This window comes from Lithobates pipiens, unplaced genomic scaffold, assembly GCF_037356315.1.
Source record: "Lithobates pipiens isolate NorthernLeopardFrog02 unplaced genomic scaffold, aLitPip1_a1.2 Scaffold_19, whole genome shotgun sequence".
Taxonomy (NCBI): Eukaryota; Metazoa; Chordata; class Amphibia; order Anura; family Ranidae; genus Lithobates; species Lithobates pipiens.
In genome coordinates, this window is record NW_027507764.1 from 218,007,096 (window position 1) to 218,034,244 (window position 27,149).

General features: G+C 41.9%; 1 protein-coding gene and 1 long non-coding RNA gene across 5 annotated transcripts in view; both read left to right on the forward strand.

The window, feature by feature from the left end:
• Positions 1 to 27,149, forward strand: part of HECW1 (HECT, C2 and WW domain containing E3 ubiquitin protein ligase 1) — a 422,188-nt gene that overhangs the window by 185,439 nt on the left and 209,600 nt on the right. For all 4 annotated transcript variants that reach the window (XM_077491691.1, XM_077491690.1, XM_077491692.1 and 1 more), the window contains one exon: positions 25,136 to 25,243. In XM_077491691.1, coding sequence (XP_077347817.1) covers positions 25,136 to 25,243 — 108 coding nt within the window. The remainder of the gene's footprint in view (positions 1 to 25,135; positions 25,244 to 27,149) is intronic.
• Positions 1,432 to 2,934, forward strand: LOC143998261 (uncharacterized). Its single transcript, XR_013277809.1, has 4 exons — positions 1,432 to 1,985; positions 2,084 to 2,240; positions 2,539 to 2,672; positions 2,814 to 2,934. It is a non-coding gene; the product is annotated as an uncharacterized LOC143998261 (long non-coding RNA).

The following is a 27,149-nucleotide window of genomic DNA, read 5'->3' on the forward strand; positions in this document are numbered from 1 at the left end:
ATTGCCAGCAGTGGGCTTTCTGTATAAGGCAGAATATACATGTCCAGTGGCATCAATTTTAATAGTTAAGTCCAAAAATTTGAATTGAACTTAACTATTAAAATTGATGCCACTGGACATGTATATTCTGCCTTATACAGAAAGCCCACTGCTGGCAATACGGTCTTGCATGCGACAAGCTTTCATCCAAAACCTCTCCTTAAGAGCATCCCTTATAGCCAGTATCTAAGGGCCAAACGGAATTGCAGCACTGACTCTGACTTTAAGATTGCAGCCAATGACCTATATAATAGACTCAGAGCACGTGGATACAGTCATGTATCTTTGAAAAAATCATATAATAGAGTAAAAAATAAAGATAGGACTTCCCTTCTCTTCTCCAATAAACAAAAAAATTTTGATAATAAAGTACGTATCATTACCAAATACTCTAACCAACATCATTCTTTCCGTGCTATAATCAATAAGTTCTGGCCTCTTCTAAAAGCCGACTCCATTGTTAATCAGTACATAAACGATGTACCATCAATCACCTATATGAGACCTCAATCACTCAAGGACAGCTTAGTTAGAAGTCACTTTCAGGACTCCTCAGGTGAAACTAAATCTAAATATCCAGGCACTTATTCATGCGGGCAATGTGACATGTGTCCCTATATATATAATTCTCGAAAGATCAGACTGCCAAATGGCAACCTGTTTGTTTCGAAATTTCACGTTACATGCTCCACTCCAGGCGTTGTATATTTGGCCCAATGCCGTTGTGGAGGATTTTACGTAGGCAAAACTAAAAGACTATTTTCTATCCGCATAAAAGACCACATCAAACCCATTCTCAATAAAAAAATTATTACAGCCATAAGTAGGCACATAGGCACCCATCATGCCTTTGACCCCAACTGGATACGATTTTCAGCCCTGGCCCATATACCTCTAAACTCAAGAGGTGGCTCAGTGGACAAGCTTCTCTTACAAACTGAAGCCAAGTGGATCTTTATTCTAAAAGCCACAAAATACCCTGGTTTCAATGAAAATATAAGCTACAGATCTTTTCTATAGCTAATCTCTGTTTGTTTGTTTCATGAACCCTCCTACCTCAGCTGTGAGCCCCCGTGGAGCCTGGCATGAAGAGAGAGAAGTGATATCCCTTTTTCCCCCTTTTTGTTTATCTTTTCCCCTTCCCTCTTTTCCTCCTACCCCCTCCCCAATTTATTTGGTTTTCTTTTTGTTTTTTATTTTTTTATTTTATTTTTATTCTTATTTTCTTTATTTATATGTTTATGTTATATTTAAAAATATCTCTGTACATCAAAAAATGTCATTTCTAATTACTATTAACGCTGTACAGGTAATATATACCGTTTAATGTCTCGCTTTGCTTGGCCCAAGGTGGGTTTCGTGGTTTGCACACTTGGGGATCTCTGTTGCTCTCTATGAGTCCCACCCACATTGAGGAGCTTTGCTTTTTCCCTCCTTCCCTACACCGCATTCCTAAGCCATACTATTTTGTGATTTGGGACTGGATCCTCTGTTTTTTATCTTCCCTTGCTCCAAGTATGCAAGGGCATATGGACACCCAAGGGCGCCGCTGGGTCATATCCCCAGGCGGCTCCCGATTTGAGGTGGAAGGGAGCATGTAATCCCCTCTAGGGTTAAAAGCCATGACAATCGTCGTTTCATCTGCCCTCTATGCAGGCTTGTGTCTTCCCGCCCCTTTAAGGGCGGAGAGCTAGCATAGCCCTATCTCCATCAGCATTTATCCAAATGAACCTCGTGTCAGCACTGAGGCATTATGGGGTTGGTAGTTCAAATGCCGACTTGGAAGGCTTTGCACATGCTCACTGCTTCCACCTATGGCTGTCCGCATCGAGCCGGTGACGTCAGACGCCGGCTCGATGGATGGGGGATACAAAAGGCAGCGCTGTCACTTCATCTGTAGTGCAGGTTCAGCACAGATACTACCGCCACGCTGACTCTTCCTTTTGGTAAATATACTTTTTTAGTTGAACTTCATACTGTTACAACACCGTTTCTCATCTTTCTATACCTATATCTATTCATCCTTCTTTTTATTTGCTTGTAGGTTCAGCAAGCCTGGCAGTGGCAGCATACCGCTGCACTCTGTAATTTATAAAACACCACAATGAATCAATTGATTCTTTCTTTGTAATCTGTTGCATTTGTATTGCACCAATATTATCATATGGAATTAATTCTTTCATCTTTGACTCTAACTGCAGGTAAAAATAATTTTTATTCCTTTTACTCTCTTTAACAGTATATTGGTAGTATACCCCCAGTAGCCACTTCTTACAACCCTTATACTAATTAGGCGTAATTAAAATCAATTGTTTCATTCCTTTGATAATGAGCATCTCATGTTCTACTATGGAGGCATGTTTTTCAGCCCCAATTCCCTCTTATAATTTAGGGATTGATATCATTTACCCTTTCTGTTACAAACTAACATTTTTTAATACCTGTGCTGGATTTGTAAACTTGGTACTTATCTCTGGATTTTGTTTTTGATCTTTGTAGCGCTTGTCTACCTCCATCTATGCCCTGCATGGGGCTGGGTTGTTTTTAGCATTTGATCCTGTCACCTAATTCTTGCCATCTATTTCACCATCTATTGGCTTGTGGGTTGCGATGCCGGGAATGATTATACCTGGGTAAGCATTGTACCTCCTTGGACTGAGCAAATTGAGACCAATGTCATACTTAATGTTCTGAAATTTATGTGTATCTAATTGTATGGCATAAATGTATTTTCTGTATTCTTAAACCTTTTTTTGTGTTTATGTTCATGTTAGTTGCATACTCCCCTGAAGAAGCAAAAACGCGAAACATGTCGGGAGGATACATGATCATTCTCAGCAACTAACATTTTCAGGATCCCCTATACTTTGTGTCATGTAATTTTTTGTATAAAAAGTGTATTTGTTATTATATTTTTGCTATTTTGGTTTTTCCAAAATAATTTTAACATATTTCCAATATTAAAGCTATGAATTCTTTTTTAAGAAATCTCTGTCTCTTTATATAGTGTACCGTAAAAAAATCCCCTGCCCCCCCCCTTTTTTCCTATTCTTGGATACAATATTTATAACATTTTGTTATAGTTTTCCTTTTACTCACAATTTAAACTGCTTTTTTTTTCTTTGTTAATGTCAGTTGTACTATACTAGGTTGTATACATTGTACAGATGTGTCATTTAACACATGTTGCCACTTAAGCATTTTTTAAATCACTGCTTCCCGCCAAAGGGAGTTAAAAATAATAGTTTTCTTTGGTACACAATATCCAAGGCATTGCCCAGCTCCCATGCCATTTGTTTGACAATCCCTGGACTTTTAGCATAGAAAATGGCCATTACTGTTTGTTAAGGTTCAGCTGCAATTGAATTCAGTGGGGGGGGGGGGGGGAGATTTAGCATGTGACTTATCACTATTAGTTACTATTGTAGTCTTTATAATTCTTTTCATCAGTTTAAAATACATCCGGCTTGTTGCTGCCACATATGTGAATGCCATTTCCTGACACAAGCATGACAGCATATACGTATGGGTAGGCTCCCCCCCCCCCCCGCCCTATTCCAGGATCGGTTATACTATGTAAGTAATGCCGCGTACACACGACCGGACTTTTCGAGGGACTAGGTCCGGCGGTCTTTCTGTCTGCGTTTCGGCGGAGTTCCGACTGACTTTCCGAATGAACGGACTTGGCCACACACAATCACACCAAAGTCCGACAGATTCGAACGTGATGACGTACGACTGGACTAGAATAAGGAAGTTCATAGCCAGTAGCCAATAGCTGCCCTAGCGTCGGTTTTTGTCCGTCGGACTAGCATACACACGAATGGATTTCTCGGTCCGGCGGAGTTCCGGTGGGAAAATTTAAAACATGTTCTATTTCTAAAGTCTGCCGGATTTTTGGCAAGCAAAGGTCCGATGGAGCCCACACAAGATCGAATTGTCCAACGGACTCGTTCCGTCGGACCTTTGCTGTCAAAAAGTCCGGTCATGTGTACGCGGCATTAGTCTCCTCCTTGCAGTCAGCGTTCTCCTTTTTTTCCTCACTGCTCAGCCGGTAAAGTTTCTGCTGAGAGTGGGATTTTTTCCCCTCATCTTGCCGGATTCATCTGGCCAAGCCGCACAGGTTCAAGCCTCTCCTGCTTTGTTTGGGAATAAAATGGAGTCAGCAATCTCAAAGATCATGGAGAGGCAAATCAGGTATGCTTCCACAAGATGTGAGACCAAGACAGAGGCGCTATCCAGAGAGGAAGCAGTACCCAAACAAAGTTAGAGAATTTAGGCCCTATAGGCCACTCAGAGAATATAGAAGAAGCAAAAGAGCGCCCCAAGCGACAGTGACAAGCTAGCCTAAAGCAAGGACAGCTCCTGCACAACAGCAGAAACCCTTTTGAGAATTTCTCTGTCCAGACAGGGGCAGTGGGGGCCAGGCTTCGCAGATATGCCCATGTCTGGACAGATAAGTCAGAGAATGTGGTCCAGACGGGACATCGTTGGAGATTTCTGTCTCTTCCCTTAATTCCCAATTTCACTCCCACACGGGTACCACGTGACCAGCAGAAGGTGCAGGTAATATTCCAGTACATTCAAATGCTACTACAGAAGGGTGCAATAGAACTAGTTCAGCACAAGAACAGCGGCAAGGTTTCTATTCACCACTTGTCTTTATTCAGAAAAAAACAGGCGACTTAAGGCCCATACTAGATCTAAGAAGCTTGAACAAGACAATCTAAGTCCAGAGCTTTGGGATGGAATCCTTACAGTGGTGCAGGCTCTCACACAGGGAGACTGGATGCTGTCACTCACACTGAAGGATACATATTTGCACATTAGGGTACATCCTCATTTCCACAAATATCTTCGGTTTGCAGTGTCAGACCAACATTTCCAGTCGGTGTGTCTATTATTCAGCCTGTCTACCTCACCCAGATAGTTTTTTCCAAAATTTTGCTATCAGTAATAGCCATTGTATGCAGGCAAGGTTTACAAGCCTTTCACTAATTGGGTGACATCCTGCTGGTGGCTCGGAGTCCGCAGACCTTGTTAGACCATTGTCAGATTTCATTTTTTTCAATTTCTTTATTCATTTTCTTTATAACAAATGTATATGCAAGAATACAAAAAAAACACTTATCAAACACATACACAATTTGCCATTATTATACCCCCTCTCACCCCCCCCCCCCCCATCCCACTTTTTATTACTTAACATCTACTGTGACTCCCCTCCTCTCCCCTGCGTCTACTCCCTTTAATTCTACATATCTCCTTGTTTGCTTAAACTCTCTCCAAACCTTCCACTTACTTTCAAATCTTTCCATTCCCTCCACTCCACAGAACCCCAAGATATTCCATATTATAAGTCTCATCCACTTTCTTACACCAACTCCCCACTAGGTCTTTCTATCTCCCGCCACTGTTGAGGTATTCGATTTCTGTGTTCTCAGGGATTGTTTATTTGGCATTTTCACTCCATGAAACAGACACCTCCAAGGTTCCTCTGGTATCTCTATATTGGTATTCTCCTCTCTCCAATAGTTTTAAATTTTTGGACACTTCCACCATATGTGAGCCATCGTTCTCACTTCACAACATCCCCGCCAGCATAATCGTGAGACCTCCTTTTGACATTTATGTGCCTCATCAGGTGCTATATACCAGCATGCTAAACATTTGTAATTAATTTTTTATGGTGTTGCTATCAATTTCCGGGGTATGTGTCATCTTGAGAATTTTCCCCAAATCTTGGTCTTTCGCTCCCTTACCCAATTCTTCTTCCCACTTTATTATGAATGGCAATATTTCCAGCCTACAAGCAATTTATAGATCCTAGAGATCACCCTCTTTGTTCCTGCTGCCATACATAGTCCTCTTCAGATCTTACTGGTTGAGGCAGTGATGTAACAGAACATTTCAGCTGGGAGTACCACCATTTCAATTACCATTACCATTAGGTCTTTTTTATGTTTCAAATCCTGTAACGTGTGTATTTTAACTTTCACCATGTTCTTTTTTAATTGTGTCTTCTTCTTTTTATCCATTCCCCAAACAATCTCCCATTCCCTCGGTGGAAAAAAGTTAGTTTCTTTTAATGGTATCAGGGGTGATTTCAAGTCCCATTTTTCCTTTGTATGCATCAAATCCAAAATTGCCAATATTTTCTTTGTTATTACATGGGTATTTTCACTCATTTCTATATATTCAGGTGGTATCCATATTATTTTCCCCAGTACTCCATTGCTAATCTTGTTTTCCAATTTAACCCATCTTTTTTCCTTAGGCCGCGTACACACGCGCGGACTGTTCGCCCAACTTTGTCCGTCCAACAGTTTCGGCAAACAGTCCGCTCAAAATTAGCATGGACGGACATGGCCACACACGACGGACGAACAGTTTGCTGAAACCGTGCGCGATGACGTGAACGGCACGTACGACGGGACGAAAAATACGACGTCCTATACACTGCATTATAACTTTCGGCGTGTAAATCCTTTCTGAGCATGCGCGGAACTTAGTTTGACGAACAAGCCTACACACGAGCGGACTGTTCGCTGAAACAAGGTTTCAGCGGACAGTTTTTCGGAAATTCCGTAAAACCTTGTTCGTCAAACTGTCCGCTGAAACTGTCCGCTGAAAGCCCACACACGAGCGGACTGTCCGCCCAAACACTGTTCAGCGGACAAAGTTGGGCGAACAGTCCGTGCGTGTGTACGCGGCCTTATTCATTTTTACCCATTCTAACACCTGTGATAATAGAATTGCATTGTAGTCATTTTTGAGATCCGGAACTCCCAGCCCCCCTTGCTTTTTATCTTTATTCAATACCAAGAGACTGACTCTCAACTTCTTTTTCTGACATATAAACCTAAGTAGTAGCGTTTTTAGTGTACTAAAGTTTGTTTGTGGGAGAGGGATTGGCAGAATTTGCATTTTATAGGTGACCTTTGGCAAAATTGCCATTTTAAAGATATTTATCCTTCCAGCCATGTTTGCGTGAAATGTGCATTAAAGGTGCAGATGTGATTTTTGAAATTGCTTTACACCAATCTGCATTATATTGCAGTGCGGTCCGTTTTGGTGGGCATGAATACAAGTGTGTTTGCTGCATGTGTAGGGATGCCATTAAAAAAAAATAAAAAATCAATGGCACCCATAAATTTCTGTATTTTCATGTGGTGTGGGAAAAGTGCAGAAATCATATTTTGGTATTGTACGAAGAAATTTTTCATGCATGTCCGATCGTATATATATCAGATGATTTGTAATGATTGGCTCTGGAACGCTGTGTACAATCAGATTATCGTACGATCGATTCAAAAGCTATATATTTTGTACAATTTTCTGATCACGTGTATGGGGGCTTAAATGAACAAAAATATAGACTACCTGCTGCTGCCTCTGCAGCTGAAGAGGGTAGCAGTTGAGTGCTCAACCATGGAGATTTATAGTTATGTAGCAGGAGCAGGGCCGGTGCTACCACTAGGCAAACTAAGCAGCCACCTAGGGCGCACTGTTTCCTAGGGGCAACTGGCCACTGGTGTTCCTACTCCTTTCTCTCTGCAGCAAGCAACTAAGTCTCAGCATCAGCAGGCCGCCACTGCTCCATTCGCACAAAGTGTCAGAGGCGCAGCGATGGCAGAGGACTGTGTCTGTGTCCCAACTCCTGAATGAATGGAAGCAAGCAAACATTCATTGTAGGCTGCATTGATGGGCACTGGTAGGCTGCATTTGATGGGTGCTTCATTAAAAAGGCAGGGTATACATGGGCAGGGCAAAGGGGGTGGAGTCAGGGGTGGAGCCAATGGGGGGTGGAAAAATTAGGTTTCGCCTAGGGTGTCAAAAATCCTTGCACCAGCCCTGTTCCTAACCAAGAGAGGTGTTCTGTTGCAGTTTTATTAGTTCGGTATTCATTTCATTCAGAAGTGGGATAAAATTTGCTTGATATATTGTCTCTTTAGATGGTGTTATTTTTACTCCTAAGTAGTTTCCTTACATTGATATTAAGGATCTCTGATTTAGAAGGGTTCATCTTCAAGTTTGATATCTCTCCATAGGCTTTTAGAGGCTTCATTAAATTGGGCAGGGTTACTCTAGGTTTGGTGATGTAGAACAGTATATCATCGATGTATGCCATTAATTTATGCTCTTTACCCCTATCGTAATACCCCCTAATCTGAGCTCTGTCTGATCCCTACCAACAGTGGTTCCAATGACAGAACAAACAATAGGGGGGACAGGGGGCAGCCCTGTCTTGTTCCATTATGCATCTCGAAGGGCATACTGTCCCATTGAACTTTACCCTAGCTGTTAGATAATTATACAGTGCTTCAATCCAGTTGGTCATCTTTGGGCCTACTCCCATTACCTCCAATGTCTTCATCATGAATCCCCAGTCTGCCCTATCAAATGCTTTCTCAGTGTCTATTGAGAGTAGTAGCCCTGGGGACCTACTTTTTTTTTAATTTCTTCCACCAGTAACAGTGTTCTAACCTCATTATCTCTCCCTTCCCTTCCTGGGATGAATCTGACCTGGTCCGCATGAACCAAGTCGTTCATGACCACTTTCATCCTACTAGCTAATACCTTGGCAAATAGTTTTGTATATCTCCATTTAGCAGCGAGATAGGTCTGTAACTTGAACATAGGGTAGCGTGTTTCCCTTCCTTTGGTGTATAGTCTGGAGATTAATATTTCCTTGAACCTCTTATAATAAAATGTCATCAGCCCATCTGGGCCTGGACTTTTCCCTAAAGCTGTATCTTTTAAGATCCGGCCTATCTCTTCTTCTGTAATAGGTTCTTCTAGGATGCTTAATCTGTCATCTGGGATTTTATTTAGGCTCACTTCCCTCAAAGGTTTTTTTATCCTCTCTTTTTCACGCTCTGGAGTCTCTTTCTGTTTTACTGAGTACAGTTCTCCATAATAATTTTGGAATACACCTGCTGTCTCCTTTGTTGTAATACCATTTCCCCAGTGCTACTTTTGATTTTTTTCTATATAATTTTTAGTTTTTTCTTCTTTTTTTGTGTTCTGGCTAGGTACTTCCCAGTCTTATTCCCACCTAGATACCTCTCTTTCTTAATTCTGTTAAAGGACTTATGGGTTTCCTGTTCTATTAATTCTTTTAATTCATTCCCTTTTAAGGTGAGCGCGAGGTATACTTCTTGCTCTCCTTTTTATATGCTGCTGTTCTAAATCATGGATTTCCTTCATTAGTACTTCCCTTTTTCTTACTTTATCCTTTTTTTTTACACTCCCTTTGCTATCAGGATTCCTCTTATATAGGTCTTATGGGCCTCCCTCAGCGTTGCCACTGATACTTCTCTATTATCATTCGTTTTAAAATAGTGTTCTAACTCTTTTTTAATCCTATCTTCCGCTTCTTTTCCCTGGATTAGTTCTTCATTTAATCTCCATATATTTGCCCTATTTTGGGCCCCAATTATCTTCTTTTTCATAGTCACTGGGGCATGGTCTGAGAAGGATGTGACTTCTATATTTGTACTAATCACTGACTCCAATAGCCTATGTTCAATCAGAAAATAATCATTTCTTGAGTACGTTCCCTGTACAGGGGAGCGGAATGTATAGTCTCATATTTTGGCATGCTGTATCCGCCATACATCCATCAGCTGGTTTTGATGCAGGTCTTACCATCCAACTGACCCTGAGGCCCCCTTCTCATATATAGAGGATGTGGGAAGGGGGTCTACCATGTAGTGAGACTTCCCCTCTCTCACAATCTCCTTCAGTCTCTTCTTTAAGCCAGTCTCTCTCACAGACTGCTTATTGTTAGGGACGAGGCATATCTTTAGTGGTAGGTTACAGTCCAATAATAACTTTATAGAAACAAATTTGACTCAGCCCCTCTGCAGCTGGAGCCTTGCTGGTGCCAAACTCATGGATTTCTATCCAACTCAAGCTGTTCCTTCTGGTGGACCGTCTGCTGCCTCCTCTCTGTACCTGAAGCTGTGCTAGGTTCAGTAACTGGGCTGGGAGCCGGTGGCTTGTATCCGAAGGGTGAGAGTGTGGGTCTGCCCTTTCCCAGAGCCGTTGAACACCCCCCCAGGTTTTAGCTTGAGGCTGTCTGCTCCTTTGTTGCCGTCTCTGTAAACTGCGTTTTTCCTCTCCTTTCTCTCTCTCAGCATCTCTCTCTTCTCGCTCTTCCCCTTCTCTGGTCTCTGGATCTCGCCACATGCTCACTCTCTCTCTCTCTCACTTCTGAGGACTAGCTGATTGGCGATGCTCCTCGCTCTCAAGGTCCCACTGCTTGCCGCTGCTACTCACAGTCCGTCCTTCACTGTTGTTTCCAAGTGCCCCTGAGACCGGCGTGCACCACACCAAGCCATCCTTTATGGGGTGGTTATCAGGTACCGAGGGGATCCCAGATGGAGCCGTGCTTCTTACTCCGCTGTTCACATATGGGTAGAGGGCTTTCACAAGCTCAGCAGCAGCAGCAGCAGCAGCAGCAGCTCCTGACCAGTGCCATCAGGCTCCTCCCTCCATCCATCACCATCGACAAATTCTAATCCACACACTATAAGAGTTTGGTTGGCTTATCATTTGGCAGAGGAGCCAGTTAGAACCCACGCAGAGACTGCTTTTTCTGGGTGCGATTCTCAACACCAACAAAAATACGATAAAGCTTCTGAGGCAAAATATGGCAGCCCTCTTGGTCAAGGTGGGGGCGATGTCGAAAAATTCTTGGCATAACGTTACCTCAGTATCCTGGGGTAATTTCGGCCACAATTCCGATGGTCAAAGGGGCCCATTGGAGGATGAGGTTGTGCAAAAAAGATTCGACTAACCCCAGAGAAGAGACAGTCCCTTGTGTGATGGAGGAAACCGTCAAATATCCTCAACTACCATCAGCTAGTACCGGATCCACCACAAGTGATCAATTTGAATGCCTTAGCGTCTGGGTGGGGCGCACAATACAATGGTCTCCTAGCCCAAGGCAAATGGGGCCGCAGGCAAAAGGAGGTCTCCAATATGATCGAGCTGAGGGCAGCCCTCTGTGCGCTGAAAGCATTCCACATACAGATTGAAGGGGCAACCGTGTTTCTCCAGATGGACAAAAAACGGCAGTCGCTTTTGTGAGATGGCAGGGCAGAACGCGAAGTTGGTCGCTGCTGGCCGAGGTAACGCCTATAATGAGTTGGGCTCAACGAAATCTAGCCCACCTCTCAGCAGTCTACATTCCAGCTCTGCAGAACTCAGACATCCTGAGTCGGAAAACACTGGAACACTGATATGCAAACAGTGGGGGTACCCAGACTTGGACTTAATGGCAACCACAGACAATGTAAAATACAGATGATTTCTTTCCAGAGCAAAATTCCAAGAAGCGGAAGCAGTGGATGCACTTAATTCCATATGGGAGTGCAGACACGCATATGCCTTCCCCCCAATTGCACTAATCCGATTATGGCCACGTAAACGATGCTGCAGCCCTTAGCAGTGGAACCGCCTATGCTGCTTCCAGACTACCGGATCTCCTACAAGGTCAAGTAGTGCATGCAGATCCAGAAATGACTGAAAATTGAGGGGAGAAGGGTAGAAGAGGCAGGGTATTTGGCAGCGGTAATAAAAACATTATTGGGAGCAAGGGCATCTACTATGATCCAGACTTACTCTAGGGCCTGGGAGAAGTTCAGATCCTTTGTGGAAGCCCATGAATTTGATCCTAGAGTGCCACAGGAGCTGCAAGTACTGGACTTTCTGCAAACAGGCCTGGATAAAGGCATTAGTGTAAACACCCTGAGAGTGCAAGTTTCAGCCCTGACAGCACTAACGGGGGTCAAGTGGATCACGCAACGCTCAATTCATAAATTCTTGAAGGTGTACGCAAGAATTCATCCTGCAGAGTGATCATATTTCCCACCTTGGGACCTTCAAGTAGTGTTGGATTTACTGTCACATGTCCCCTTCAGGGGGGGGGGGGCACACCACGTCATTATGAGATTGCTGCTTGAAAGCAGTGTTCCTCACGGCGATAACTTCCGGAAGGAGGGTGTCAGATATACAAGCCTTAGGCTACAAACCACCATACTGCTGCCACATTACAGACAGAGTGGTATTGCGGACCCTTCCACACCATCGGCCTAAAGTCATTACATCCTTTCATCGGAATCAGGAAATTGTCCTCCCAACATTTCAGGCGGAAGCATCAGCAACACCTCACAGTCTTTACGTTGGGTCCATCTTAAAAACCTACATAGAAATGACAGCATTTCACTGTCACTCATTTAGAAAAACAGAGTCTGCTCATCATTCTGGGAGGAAGCAGAAAAGGGCTGGCAGCATCCACAAGAACGTTATCATCATGGCTGATCAAGGTCATACTCATACAGAGAGCTTATGTCAAAAAGGCTCTAGAACCCCCAGCAGAGCTAAGGGCTCACTCTACCAGAGGGATATCGCCATCGTGGGCTGAATTCAAAGGGGTCACCGCTGAGTTGATCTGCAGAGCCGCAACTTGGGTAACCTTCAATACGTTAAGTCACTTAACGACGGTGCGGTTTGACTGCTCGGTATTGGAGGGGACTACCTAAACAAAAAAACAAAAAAAAAAGAGAAAGAAAAGAAATATATACAGAAATATATAATAAACATCACAGCATTACCCACCCGTATCATCTGGTGATTGCTACATCCCATACTTAAATGCTGTCATGCTTGTGTCAGGAAAACTGAAAATGTTATACTTACCTGATGGTAATTTTCCTTTCCTGATGCAAAAGCATGACAGCATATAGGTCCCTCCCGAAAGTGCTTCGTAGTGATAATAAGTTACGAGAATGCTGCCTGCAGGAAGGAGACTTACTTATATAGTATAACCAGTTCTGGAATAGGGCAGGGAGCGGAGCCTACTCATACGTATATGCTGTCATGCTTTTGCATTAGGAAAGGAAAATTACTGTCACATAAGTATACAATTTTCCACTTTAAATGCACTAAAAGTACAATATGTCTTTAAATGAGTGCATTTTTCAAGTCACATATCACACAGATACAACCCACAAAATAGAGGCAGAAAATGACAAAAATTAAAAGGAGCAAATGTATGGAAAGCAAACATGAAACATTTGTAATGCGCATTTTGTGTTTCTTTACATTTTAACGTAATACATTCAGATACACTAAAAACAATTATGCACAAAACAAGTGCATTTTGTAGCCAAATGGTGTGAACAGACTCATAGAGCACAGCAGTACTTAAGGAAATCTATGGTCACAGTATACACTTTCATTCTATAACATCAGTATAGTAATAGCAATACAAACAATAGTTATGTTTCAAAATATATAAAGAATATTCTGTGCTTACCCAAAAAAGTGTAAAAAACAATATGAAAAATGTGAAACAAATAGTATATGATAAAAGGTGCTGCTACTTATTTAATCCTGAATACACAACCAAATAAAGTATATAAGTGCGCAACCTAATTATCGCTTATTCATAAGTGACACATATTCCAAATCATATCCGTGGTAAATCATTGAGTGAATTCAATCATGAAAAAATATATATTAAAAAATAAATAAATCCAGCCCACAGTGAAATAGTCCAATTATCTGTGCTCAATCAGTGAAAGGTGATACACAAACATAAGTGCTTCAACCAGGTGCTCTCCCCAAATCAATACATGCTTCTTACCAGAAGGATTGGATCTCAGTTTATAGAGATCAAATTCGCTCTCACAAAAAATCAGCCAACAAAGATGTTCCACTCCTCAGTTATATTCTGGATACTCCTTCCTTATGAGGTTGGGATTTCACCTGTTTGTATCCCGTGTAGCTGTTGGATCCATGCAGCACATCCCACCACAGGCACTCTCATATAAGGAGGACAATGGAAGAAAAAGGCTTCACGGTGCAGTATATAAAAACAACATTTATTTAAAAAATCCACTGCACTTATATGAAAAAAGACATTTGGAAAGCAAAGCGAATATTCCACACAGCCACGGCTTCGCCTGCAAGCTGGTACGTAGTGACGTCACACAAAACGGATGGAGCCGTTTTGTGTGATGCTTTTGTGATGCGTTTTTTGATATGTTTTGCGTTCCCCCCCTTTTAAAAACACTGTATATAGCTGGTTGCCAAGGAGAAGGCCAGAGTCATAAGCTGTCAATGGGGTTCCCCACTGACAGCTGAATGTAAAAAAAAGAATGGTTAGCAAAAAAACAAATTGTAAAAAAAAACGGCATGGGGTCCCCCCCGATCCATACTAGACCCTTTGGGTCTGAACCTCCGAACCAAAATTAAAAAAATATGGGGTCTAGTCCATATACTACTCACATTTACAAGGCGCTTGTAATGTAGCACTCTTGCCACTTTTGTTTAAAATTGTTTATATCCATGACACCATAACAGCTCAGCAGCTGTGGCCTGAGGAAGCCACGTTACCCTGTGGCATAACGCCTAGGGGAGGGGCAATCTGACATCACGGCGCTTGCATCCCAAAGGAGAAATAATCAAATGCACACTGCTGGGGGCGGCAAACAAACAACACCACCACCCTGCTGTGTGGTGGCTATGAAACAGAACCCAGCCTCCCACAGACGATGTAGCACTTGCCCGCTCGTGTGACGGGGCTTTGGTGTCCTCTTCTGGAGTGCGGGCAGTGGCCGCGGTGGCTCTGGTGTTCGCTCCTCCAGCTTCCTCCGCTGTGTGTCTCCTCTTCCGCCAAAGCACTAGGCATCCAATAGGATCGCCTGAGGCTTTGGCCAATTGGGAAACAGGTCTGCATCCTGATTGGCAGGGAGGACCTTTAGTGTGATAATAGCGAAAATGTATTTGCTTATCGTCACACAACTGGGTGGGCTCGGAGCACAGTGCTCTTCACTCCGAGACGACCCTTTTTTGAAGGCTATTGGAGCCTCTGGCTCTAATCAGGTGCTTCAAAAAAACACCCTGCTGCATTTGAATCCATGGTCCAGCACCACTATGTAGATCAGGGGGCCGCACGCATGGATAGGGGAGGCGGCGCCCGTGCACCCTCTATGGACGGGCCACCACTGCTGCTGAGCTGTTATGGTGTCACGGAATTAAATGGTTTAAAACAAATGCGGCAAGAGTGTGGTGCGCTACAAGTACCTTGTAAATGTGAGTAGTATATGGAGTGTGAATAAAGTCATTTTATTATTAAAATGAAAGAAAAAAAATATTATTATCTTATGATATAAGCACTATTGGTGATTTTTTTCCTTTTCATTATGGCTATGGCTATGACAGAGCTAAATACATTTCCAGTGAACCCCCAATATAAATAATAAATCTCTGTGCCTAATATTAAAGTCCAAAAAAAAGTTGGAGAATCAATCCTCTTCACGCCTTTATATCACTTCACTGTGCCTGAAACAGCTGGACAGCTTCAATCAGCAAAAATGAATAGGTTTAAGCAATAACTAATTAGAAGCCGGTATTGGGTATAAAAGTCTTCAGTAAAATGATGGCTGGACAGCTTCCTGAGTATATTATATAGATGAAATGCGTAGAGGTGGGACTTGTGGTCGTCACTTGCGGTGACACCAACTCTGGTGACACAATTTCTGGTATTTGAAATGCACGCAGACCTCAGGTGAGAACAGAGTGGCGACATTTCCTATAATCTTAAGTGACTGATTGTTTTGGGTACCAGAGGTTATCCAGCTTGCGAATGTGAGTGAGCATTTGTTTTTATGATGGTCTTTTTTCAACCTAACTATGTAACTATGTATGAAATTTGTATAGCACCACCTTATATACTGTATGTATGTGTTTGTTTATCAAGTGCTGTGGGGAGCACTTTTAAATGAACAGCTGATATTGAGTTTTAAAAGTAAAGGGTTTTTATATATATTTTCACTGTGATACACATTTCTAGTTAAACACATTTGTACACAAAGAATGCAAAGAGGCATTTTTTATACAATTTGCATGTAACAATAACAACAACACATTACCCACCCCCATCTCTCTTTCAGTTTTCCACCATTTCCCCCCTTTTGTAACACAATTTCTCTTCAAAATAGGCAAAGCTACAGTCCAAAATAGGGGTGCCTGTTTTTGCATTAAGGCAGAGATGTCTGGATGACAAAAGAGATTGAACAGAATTACAATTTTTTTGATAAAGAGAACAGTTCACACAGGTGTACAAACAAATTGGAACTAACCTTTTTCTGTCATTTTGTATAGAGTAAGGCCTGATTCACACCTATGCATTTTTAGTGCTTTTTGTATTTTACAGATTTGCACTACGGAATGTGTTCCATTGGAAACTATGGAACACAGTTAATCAAGCCTTAGGCTGGATTCACACCTATGCATTTTTAATGCTTTTTGCATTTTGCAGATTTGCACTACAGCCCATTTAACATGGTTTCCTATGGAACACGTTCTGTAGTACAAATCTGCAAAATGCAAAAAGCACTAAAAATGCATAGGTGTGAATCCAGCCTTAGGCTAGATTCACATCTATGCATGTTGCTTCTGAGCGTTTTTGCAGTGCTTTTTGTGGTGCTTGTCGCATTTTAGACATGCGTTTTTACCACGATTTTGCCACGTTTTGCGGTTTTTTTACACGGTGGTTGCTTAGCAACCAGCTATATACAGTGAAAAAAAATAAAGAAAAAATGCAAAACACAAATTGCGGCAAAATCACGGTAAAAACGCGGTACTTGCGTTTTTGATGCAGGTCCATTGACTTCTATTACATGAAAAACGCTGCATTTTGCATGAAAAAAAGTCCCAGACCCTTTCTAAAAAGGCAGAGGCACAAAAATGCATTGATGTGAACATGTTCCATAGGAACCCATGTTAAAAAAACATGCAAAATGCATCAAAAAACGCATTCGTGTGAATCAAGCCTTAGGCCAGATTCACACCTATGCATTTTTAGTGCTTTTTACATTTTGCAGATTTGCACTACAGTCCATCTACCATGGTTTCCTATGGAACACGTTCTGTGGTGCAAATCTGCAAAATGCAAAAAGCGCTAAAAATGCACAGGTGTAAATCCAGCCTTAGGCCTGATTCACACCTATGCGTTTTTAGTGCTTTTTGCATATATCAGATTTGCACCTATGTTCCATAGGAAACCATGTTCTTTAGAGCAAATCTGCAAAATGCAAAAAGCACTAAAAATGCATAGGTGTGAATCCAGCCTTAGGGAGGGTTATAACTCTGGTTAGGTTTTAAATCTGTGTCTCATTTGGGAGATTTCCCTTCACTACCTGTCCCATAGCCAAAACAGCAAGTAGAAACATAGAAGGGTAAAAAAGTGACGGCAGAAAAAGACAGAGTAGTCCATCAAGTCTGATTTTCTTTTTGTTTTTGACTTTTTTTTTTTTTTTTTATTGTTTCTTTTTTTCGTTAACTGTGTTGTTTCACTATAGATCTTAGCTTAATGTCCAAGCATGTTTGAAGCCATTTACTGCTGACTGTCTCAATAGTTCTGCTGGTAGTTTATTCCAAGCATCAACTACCCTTTCTGTAAAATAATACTTTCTAAGATTAGTTTTAAACTTTCCTCCAGTTAGGTCATGTCCCCTTTGTTCTTGATCTTGGTTTCATATTAAAAAAAAACTGCTCTCCTGAACCCTATTCACCCCCTTGATGTATTTAAAGGTTTCAACCATGTCTCCCCTTGTCCTTCTTTCCTCCAGACTCTACATACTCAGTTCCTGAAGTCACTCTTGATGTTTTATCTCCCAGACCTTTCACCATTTTTGTTTACCCACCTCTGGACTCTTTCTATCTTAACAATATATTGTGAGGTCACCAGAACTGGACACAGTATTCTAAAAGAGGTCTCACAAAAGATCTATATAGAGCAATCAGAACCTCTGTCCTACTGTTGGCGATCCCTCTAGTGATGCATCCTTGAATTATTTTTGTTTCTCCCACTGCCTGGTCAAACTGTTTGCTCCATTTTGCAATCATCTAAAATAAGTACCCCCCCAAATCTTTTTCTTCTGTAGTGCTGGCTAACACTGTAACCCCAGTGTTGTACTCTCTCAAGGATTCATTCTCTGTGGGTGCATTATTTTACATTTAGAAACATTGAACTGTAGTCTCCACTGCTTTGACCAATCTTCCAGCAATGCCAAGTCATGTTCCATATTACAGACACCTCCGGGGATATTAACCCTATTACCTTTGTTTCATCAGCAAATATACATACCTAGTCCATCAAACCTTTAGTTATATCACTTACATAGGGATTAAATAGAACAGGACCCAGTACAGAGACTTGTGGTACACCACTAGTGACTGCTCTCTGTTCTGAGCAGGAGCGGCCCATCCATTAAGGGTGCATGGGCGCCGCCTCCCTTTCCATAGCTGCCACCACCCCCTACTCATGAGTCCGGCCCCTTTCAGGATGCTGGGCACATGAACTACAGCGACTATTTTTTTAAGCACCTGATTAGAGCCAGAGGCTCTAATAGGCTTCAAAATAGGGTGGGCTCTGGTGGGCTCATTGCACTCGGAGCCCACCCAGGTGTTTTACAATAGCGAATGACTATTCGCTATTCTAACAGTGGATTGCTTCTCCGCCAATCAGGATGTGAAAGTGTGAGACGCGTTTCCCGATTGGCCGAAAGGAGAAGCGTTCTGATTGGCCACTGAGGAGAAGGGCGATGGAAGCCGCCGAGCAGGGGAAGGAGATGCCTGCTCAGGATGTCTGCGGTGGAGACCCAGGGGAAACCACCTGTGGTTGAGGTAAGTGCACTGACCGAATGAACGGACCGACCCGTCCCAACCCAGTGCAGGGAAGGGGGTGGTGTGTCAAGTGCACTGTTAGCCACCCCCCCTCAAAAAAAATTACCACCAACCACCTCTGGTTCTGAGTGAACCCCATTTACAACCACACGCTGGTATCTATCCTTTAGCTGTGTAACAAATTAGTGTAGCGCTGAATGGTGAAATACCTCTGTGTACAAGAAAGCACACAGTAATGAAAGATTATTAATAGGAGAGTGATAATAAATCACTGACTGAGGTGCATGTGCAAACGTGCTGACATCAGAAACAATAAACTATAATGAGGTGATACACAAAAAGTGAAATGTACTGAAATGTATAAAGAAAACAGTTTACTGTGTGACGATAAAACGACACATGATGTGTGTTTCCAAAAGTTGTAAACACCAAAGTCCAGAAAGTGCCAACAGTTAAAGGCCCACTTCTGAAGACGAAGGATGGCTCAACTTCAAACTAAATCAGTGGGATGCAGGTGAAGATTACAAATCAATTTTTTGAAATGGAAAAGATGAAACACACTTACCAGATATGATGTACCCACCTTCCATATGGCAGTGAGTCTTAACGGGCTCTGAGCTCTATCGTTCCAATCGCTCTAATGTGGTAGAGATGGAAGGGACAAATGGAACAAGACGGTAGATCCCTGGACTCTGAACCAAGCGACCGGACAGCATCAGTGGACCAAGTGGCGGGTCAATCCAGTGGATAGCCACGGGAGTAGAAGTTCTCAACAGGAAACGAGTATATGGAAAAATATAAAAAGAGGGTAAGCTCCTTCGATAGCTCAGTTGGTAGAGCGGAGGACTGTAGAGGAAAAAGAGGGTGGCTCTCAATGGTGCAGGTCAATCAAAAAAAAAATATTTAAGATCATACAAATAACATGCAGAGAGGATAAAAAGATGTGATCACAAAAATCATATAAAAGCAATGTGGAAGGCATAATAAGCAGGCCCGACGTGTTTTGACACCATAGGTCATCAACTGGGGCATATCTCTTGATATTTATAAACTAGTTCATAATGATATGAATTACCAGAAATGCCCCCTGCAGGGCACAGCCAGAAGTGAGGCCAAACACTTCCCCTCCAAGCTTTCCCCATTGTTAGATATCCTCCCCACTTTTGATGGAATTGGTAAACAGGACAAATAGAGAGGGTGAATCTCCCAATTGGGACACAGACAGCGAAAAAGCGACAAGTATTCTAATACTTCTTCATTCTATCCAAAACTAAAAAAAAAAAAAAAAAAAAAAGTTTTGCCTTCAGTTATAATTTAAGAAAAAAAATACATATGGGTATGTGCATTCTGTCAGGAAGAGATCCACTGGATGGATATACATAAACAACTAAATGATGTACAACAATATAAATTTATTTACTCCCTCATAAAAAGTGGGTTGACAAAGTGGAGTCCATAGGGCTCCCAAATAAAACAAAACATTCAAAAGTATGACCCAGAGCGCCACTACAGACTCAACGACAAATGATTATTTTATATTTATATAAAATGTATTATAATAAAAATAATATTTATTTATATTCACTTGTTATAAACATCTCTTCAGTCACTTCCTGGTTTTCAGGCCTAGGCAAATGACATCATACATCCCAGAAGTCTTTAGGAGAGGAGGAGGGGTTTGCCAGCTAAGCACACCCTCCTGCCTGCAAGCCTGAGCTAAGGGCAGATGGATTCCAGGAAGTAAATGATACATGAATCATCTGCCCTTACTTAAAGCATGGAGACATGCATGGATGGGTGAGTGTGCTTTGAATAATAAAAATAAATTAAATTAAACTTTTGGTTTGTGGTGCTCGGATGCAGAGTAGGTCCGCTTTAAGTTCACAGTGGTACTGGAGGACTAACTTTTTTCTATCTAACATATATGAAGCTGTGTATTTAGGCATTTACCTGAACAGCCAAGTATTTTTATCAGCACATTCATGAGTGGGGAACTAACAAGCTATATTGTTTTATACCCTGCAGAGACACACTTATTGCCATTACAATGTACAGTTTATCTGCACTTAAAGTTATTTTGACAGTAATTACTCTTCTTGGCAGTATCAGCAGCATTTCATTACACAAAGGGATCCATTTGTAAAACGTGTTGCAAAAAAGTTAGAAACATTTGTGCAAGTTGAATGAAATTTCATGGTATGTTTTCTAATAGAATAATTCCTGTGTCATCAGCTCCATCTAGTGGCCAAAAGGTGGGAAGGTTTTCTGAAATACTTCAATGAGAAAATATACCACATTTTGGCCACTAGATGGCACAGAAGAGACAAGAATTAATCTATTAGAAAACATATTGTGAAATGTCATTCAGCTTGCAAAAAGGTTTCAGATATTACTGCAACAAATGTTTTATAAATAGACATCAAAGATAACATCAGGTTAATTAGCTGTAAAAGTAAAATTTCAGTAAGGTGAATAGGTTCTGGCATGTTACATCAATTCTGCCTGTTACATCTGTGTTCTTAAACTCTAGTTTTAAAAAAAAAATCTATTCAAGTATGTATTCTTAACTCAAAAAGTACCTTTTAATGCTTTCAGACTCATTCAAATCTTCAAATTCCTTTTATTTATTTTTCCTGTAAAAAAGCTCCAAATTCCTAATCTGACTTATGCCCCATACACACGGTTGGACATTCTGACCACAAAATCCGTCAGATTTTTTGAGATGGATTTTGGCCCAAACTTGTCTTGCATACACATGGTCGCACAAAGTTGTCGGAATTTCTGATCGTTCGGAACGAGGTGACGTCAAACATGTACGTCAGGACTATAAACGGGCCAGTAGCCAATAGCTTTCGTCTCTTAGTTTATTCTGAGCATGTGTGGCACTGTCGGAATTGTCTACACACGATCGGAATTTATACGATCAGATTTTGTTGTCTGAAAATTTTAGATACTGCTCTCAAACTTCGTGCATCAGAAAATCCGACGGAAAAAGTCCGAAATGAACATGCACTGCTTGTTTCAAACAAGCTTCAAGCAAGAAAAGTTTACAAGGAGGCAGAAAACACAGTAAAAAAAAAACAATTTAATGAAAAATAGATTATAAGGCAAATAAGTAGTGGATGCCTATGCATTTTTTTTGGAGAATAAGAATACTGTTTAGGTGAAATGAGATGTCATCACAAAAATGCAGGAGTCATAGGCCCCTTTCACACATGCAGACGATATGTCCGTATTTCATCCATCCATTTGCGGATGAAATACGGGCATACATTCATCCCTATGGGATAGCGGGTGTCTACGGATGAACATCCGCAGACTCCCGATTTCGTCCGCCTCCGCTACTGTCCGATTCTGCAGACGGAGGAAAATCCTATTTTTCTATCCGTCTGCAGAGCGGATCGGATGAACACGGACAGACGGTCTGTGCGCATCCGATCCCCATAGAGGAGAGCGGAGAGCTGACAGGGCGGTCCCCGCACAGTGTGCGGAGACCGCCCTGTCCGCAGCCAGCTCAGCGGGGACAATGGAGCGATCCCCGCTGAGCGAGCGGATCATCACGGGGCGGATCATTACTGATCCGTCCCGTGTGAAATGGGCCATAAGGTGGTAGGAAATGCTGCCTTCAAACCAGCTAAAAGAAGCCCCCCTGAGCCTATGGATAGGATAGTAAAATGTTGCGGTGTACTGTTTAATAAGTAAGCTATAATTGACATCTACAGCTATTGAAGGTATGAATAGCATTGGCAGTGCCTACATGACGCTGCCATATCAACAAATAACTTATGTAGTTTTTTTGTACTTTTATTTATGCTTTTACTAGGTTGAAATATCTATTGCACCTGGAAGATGGATTCACCAAAGGGTTTTCTCAGCAGAACAGGATTAACAATAGCAAAAGACATGCAACATCTTACATTCAATAACAACCAGATGTCAGTTTTATTAAGTAGAATTCTGATTGGTCACTAAGGATTAGGGATTAGCCGAACACCCCCCGGTTCGGTTCGCAGCAGAACATGTGAGCAGGCAAAAAATGTGTTAAAGTCTATGGGACACGAACGTGAAAAATCAAAAGTGCTCATTTTAAAAGGCTTATATAAAGTTATTGCCATGAAAAGTGTTTGGGGACCCGGGTCCTGCCCCAAGGGACATGTATCAATGCAAAAAGAAAGTTTTAAAAACATCATTTTTTTCAGGAGCAGTGATTTTAATAATGCTTAAAGTAAAACAATAAACATGAAATATTCCTTTAAATATTGTGCCTGTAAATTAGCACATCTTTTCCATGTTCATAACAGTACCACAGCAAAATTACATTTCTAAAGGAAAAAAATTTATTTAAAACTACTCGCGTAACAGGCTCTTCGGGTCTGGTATGGATATTAAGGGGAACCCCGTGCCAAGATTTAAAAAAAATGGTGTTGGGTCCCCCCCAAAATCCATTTAAGGCCCTTCAGGTCTGGTATGGTTTTTAATGGGAATCCCCCACCAAAATAAAAAAAAATTGTGCCCCCCCCCCCCAAAATCCATACCAGACCCTTATCTGAGCACACAACTTGGCAGGCAGCAGGAAAAGGGGGGGAGAGAGCAGCCCCCCTCCTAAATCATACCAGGCCACATGCCCTCAACATAGGGAGGGTGCTTTGGGGTCCCCCTCAAAACAACCCTTGCCCGGTGGTTTTGGGGGTCTGTGGGCAAGGGGCTTATCGGAATCTGGAAGCCCCCTTTAATAAGGGGGACCCCAGATCCAGGTCATCCACCCTATGTGAATGGGTATCGGGTACATTGTACCCCTACTCAGTCATCAAAAAAGTAAAAATGACAGGAGAGAGTCCTTTATTAAAAAAACTTTTTTTTTAAAGTGTCCCGCAGTGTTCATTCATCTTAAATCACAGTGTTCGACGTGCCCAAGGAAATAAAAACAAAACGGAAAAACTCTGCCTCCATGGGAGGCATACCCGTGACTGCTGTGTTTTTGCCTTGATAGCTGTTATATAGGCAAGGGCGGGGTCACCCATTTACGTTACTGGGTGGCCCATCCTCAGCTATATAACAGCTGTCTTTGTATAAAAGCTGCAGTCGCCGGGACGCCTTCCATTGATGCTGAGTTTTTCCCGTTCTTTTTTTTTTCTTGGGTCCGTCGAAACTGTGATTGAAGAAGAATGAACACTTTTTCCTTTTTCCTTTTTAATAAAGGACTTGTCCAAAACTGTCTCCTGTCATTTTTACTTTTTTGACACTTTTTTTGGTGAATGAGTAGGGGTACAATGTACCCAATATCTATTCACATAGGGGGAGGGCCCCCAGATTCCGATAAGCCCCCCGCCCGCAGACCCCCACAACCCACAGGCAATGGTTGTGGGGATGAGGCCCTTGTCCCCATCAACATGGGGAGAAGGTGTTTTGGGGGGACCCCAAAGCACCCTCCCCATGTTGAGGACATGTGGCCTCATACAGTTCAAGGGGTTCTCTCTAGTCTCCCCCTTTTCCTGCAGCCTGCCAGGTTGCGTGTTTGGATCAGGGCCTGGTATGGATTTTGGGGGAGGAACCCCACGCCATTTTTTTTTTTTATTTTGGCACGGGGTTCTCCTAATATCCATACCAGACCCAAAGGTCTTACATAGTTTGGGGCGTGGACTTAGCCCCCTAAACCATGATTAGCCAAAGGCACCCTGCGCGCTGTGATTGGCCAAAGCATGCAGGTTTTGGTGAATGCTTTGGCCAATCAGCAGCCGTCAATGCAGTTCATCCAGCAGTTCATTATGGAGCATTCGCGGGCACTCAAATTTCCCACGAACGCCCCATAATATTCTAAATTCTGCAAACATCCGAACATCTGCTCATCCCTTCTAAGGATTACTGACCTTCTATTTTGCTCTGTGCCTTACAAAAACACCCAGCTATTCCATACAATTTCATTCGCAGACATATTGGATGCAATTTAGTAATCCTTAGATGTGGTGGCTGGACTTTTTTTGCTTGCATTTCTTTATTATCACCTGGTGATCTTGCAAATAACACACTTTTTGTCCTAGGGGGACAAAATGTACTAAGTTTACTCTATCAATGGGGGAGCAGAATTGTCAACCTAGGCTACAACATACAACTACCTCTTTCCTGCCTCTGTAGCATATAGGGAAGTGATCTGTAGTTCACCAAAAGAACTAAGAAAGTTGATAACATTGAGATTTCAATTCAAAACAGGTGAAGTTACTAACACACGACATTTTTGGCAGGATCAGCAGGTACTTTTCTGAAAAAAAGAACTTTTAGCCCCCACATCTAAAGACTGTTAAGTTACAGTATATTACATCTTTGTTCTTGGGTTTAGATACACTTTTCAAGTATCTGTGTGTTTCTCATTAAACTTTCTAAACCTTGTTTGCAGATGAAGTGCTGTCTGAAAATTTTCTGGATTACAAGAACCGTGGTGTGAATGGCTCTCACAGGGGGCAGATAGTCTGGAAGATTGACGCCAGCTCTTACTTTGTGGAACGTAAGCACACTTAAATATAAAGCATGCTTTCTTAAAACTATTCATTGATAATGATGGGAGAATCTGGCAGGGTTTGCTTTGCCAAGGGTTTGGCAACTCTTGTTCATAATTTGGCGAACCCAAACCTAGAGACAAATCCCATTGAAGTCTATATATATAGTGAGGGGGCTATCTAAACTAAAAGTTCACTTATTGGCCCTTTTAGCCTTACTGGATATAGTTCAAAGGTTTTGAAGTGCAATATGGTATAGGAGAACATACACATAAAAACCTTGAAGTCTGCCTTTAACCTCTGCAAAGCTCAAGCTTTGGGTTTTCATAAGCTAGCCATCATCTGCCTAGTTGCTGTTACTATGAGGTGATTTGGATTCCTTACATGGACTTATTTTGCATCTACAGTATTTTCATTGTTATATAATGGAAGTCTGTACTGATATTGGGGCTGCCATCTTTGACGCTTTACTAAAGATACTAGTTGTTTGACTGTCATGCTCATCTAATGGCTTCATTCCATCTAAAGATACTAATCTGAAGCAAGCATGTATGTAAATTCAAGACACTCCTGACCTGCATACTTGTCCAGCTCAATGCTATTAAAAGCACTACTGCTAAGCTACCAATATTTTTAAGGAAGGTGCTGCAATGCTGGGCTTTATGAAACAAAACAATTACATGTTCTTCAAATTTTATTTTGTATTTAGCGTTGTGAACTGTGAACATATATTAGGATTTGGGGGCAGAAAGCAAGCACCCTAAAAATTCCCCAATAATATTCTTCTAAATTAGTGCCGGTTCACACTACAGCAACTTGGGATCCGACTTGTCAGACCTCAAGTCACTGGACATAAGAAATTCCATTGAAGTGAATGAGAGTCGTCCTAATGTACACTACTGAAGTTGCTCTGACTTCAGAAAAGGTTCCTATAATACTTCAAGGCGACTTGTACCCATAGATTTCAGTGGAAGTTGCCTCCAAGTCGGATGAAGCGACTTTACAGGAAAAAGAAAATAATTTATCCAGGTACTTCCCACGTTTACCCAGGCAACCCCTTCCCACAGAGCTGATTATTCTGTCACTGGACACAGCCAAAGTCACCTGTCCTGGAGGCAACTTTAAGTCATGTTGTAAGTTGCGCAAAGTCTTGCTAAAGTTGCCTCCGTATCACCTTGCAAAGTCACGCTGTAAGTTGGGTTGCCCCTGTGTGAACCGGCACTAAGTTGTTGTTTCAACTGATTTCTGTAAAACTGATGTTCTGGAGGATGTGTTGAAAAAAAAAATGTGTTGGTTTTCTTGATGTAAGCATGGCTGATGACAGTGACGCTTATCTTGGGAAGTGGCGGGTTAGATATATCTCCCAATTTGAGAAAATACAACTTACTAAAGAGATATCCAAAGTATGTTAGCTGTCATCTACTTCCTGTCCTAGCAGACCACATTCTTCTTCACAAACTTGAACTCCTTGTTTGCATAATAAAAGCTTTATTTTATTATGTGTGAAAACAACTAGAATTAAAAAAAATTGTTTGTAGGATTTTGCTTTGTGAATGAATGAATGAATGACTTGTATAGCGCTACCTATACGAACTGAATCGCCTTAGGGCACTTTTTCTTGCCACCGGTGTTCATCTGCAGCTATTTGTGTGGTCCTTTAACCTGTAGAGTCCCAACACACTTACAACATTGACATACACATATTATGGCCAATTTTTTGGACAGGGTGTAATTAACCTACCAGCATGTCTTTGGAGTGTGGGAGGAAACCGGAGTACCCGGAGGAAACCCACGCAGGCACAGGGAGAACATGCAAACTCCAGGCAGATAGTGTCGTGGTCAGGATTTGAACCAGCAACCCTATTGCTGCTAGGTGAAAGTGCTAACCACTACACCACTGTGCACCAGTCTATT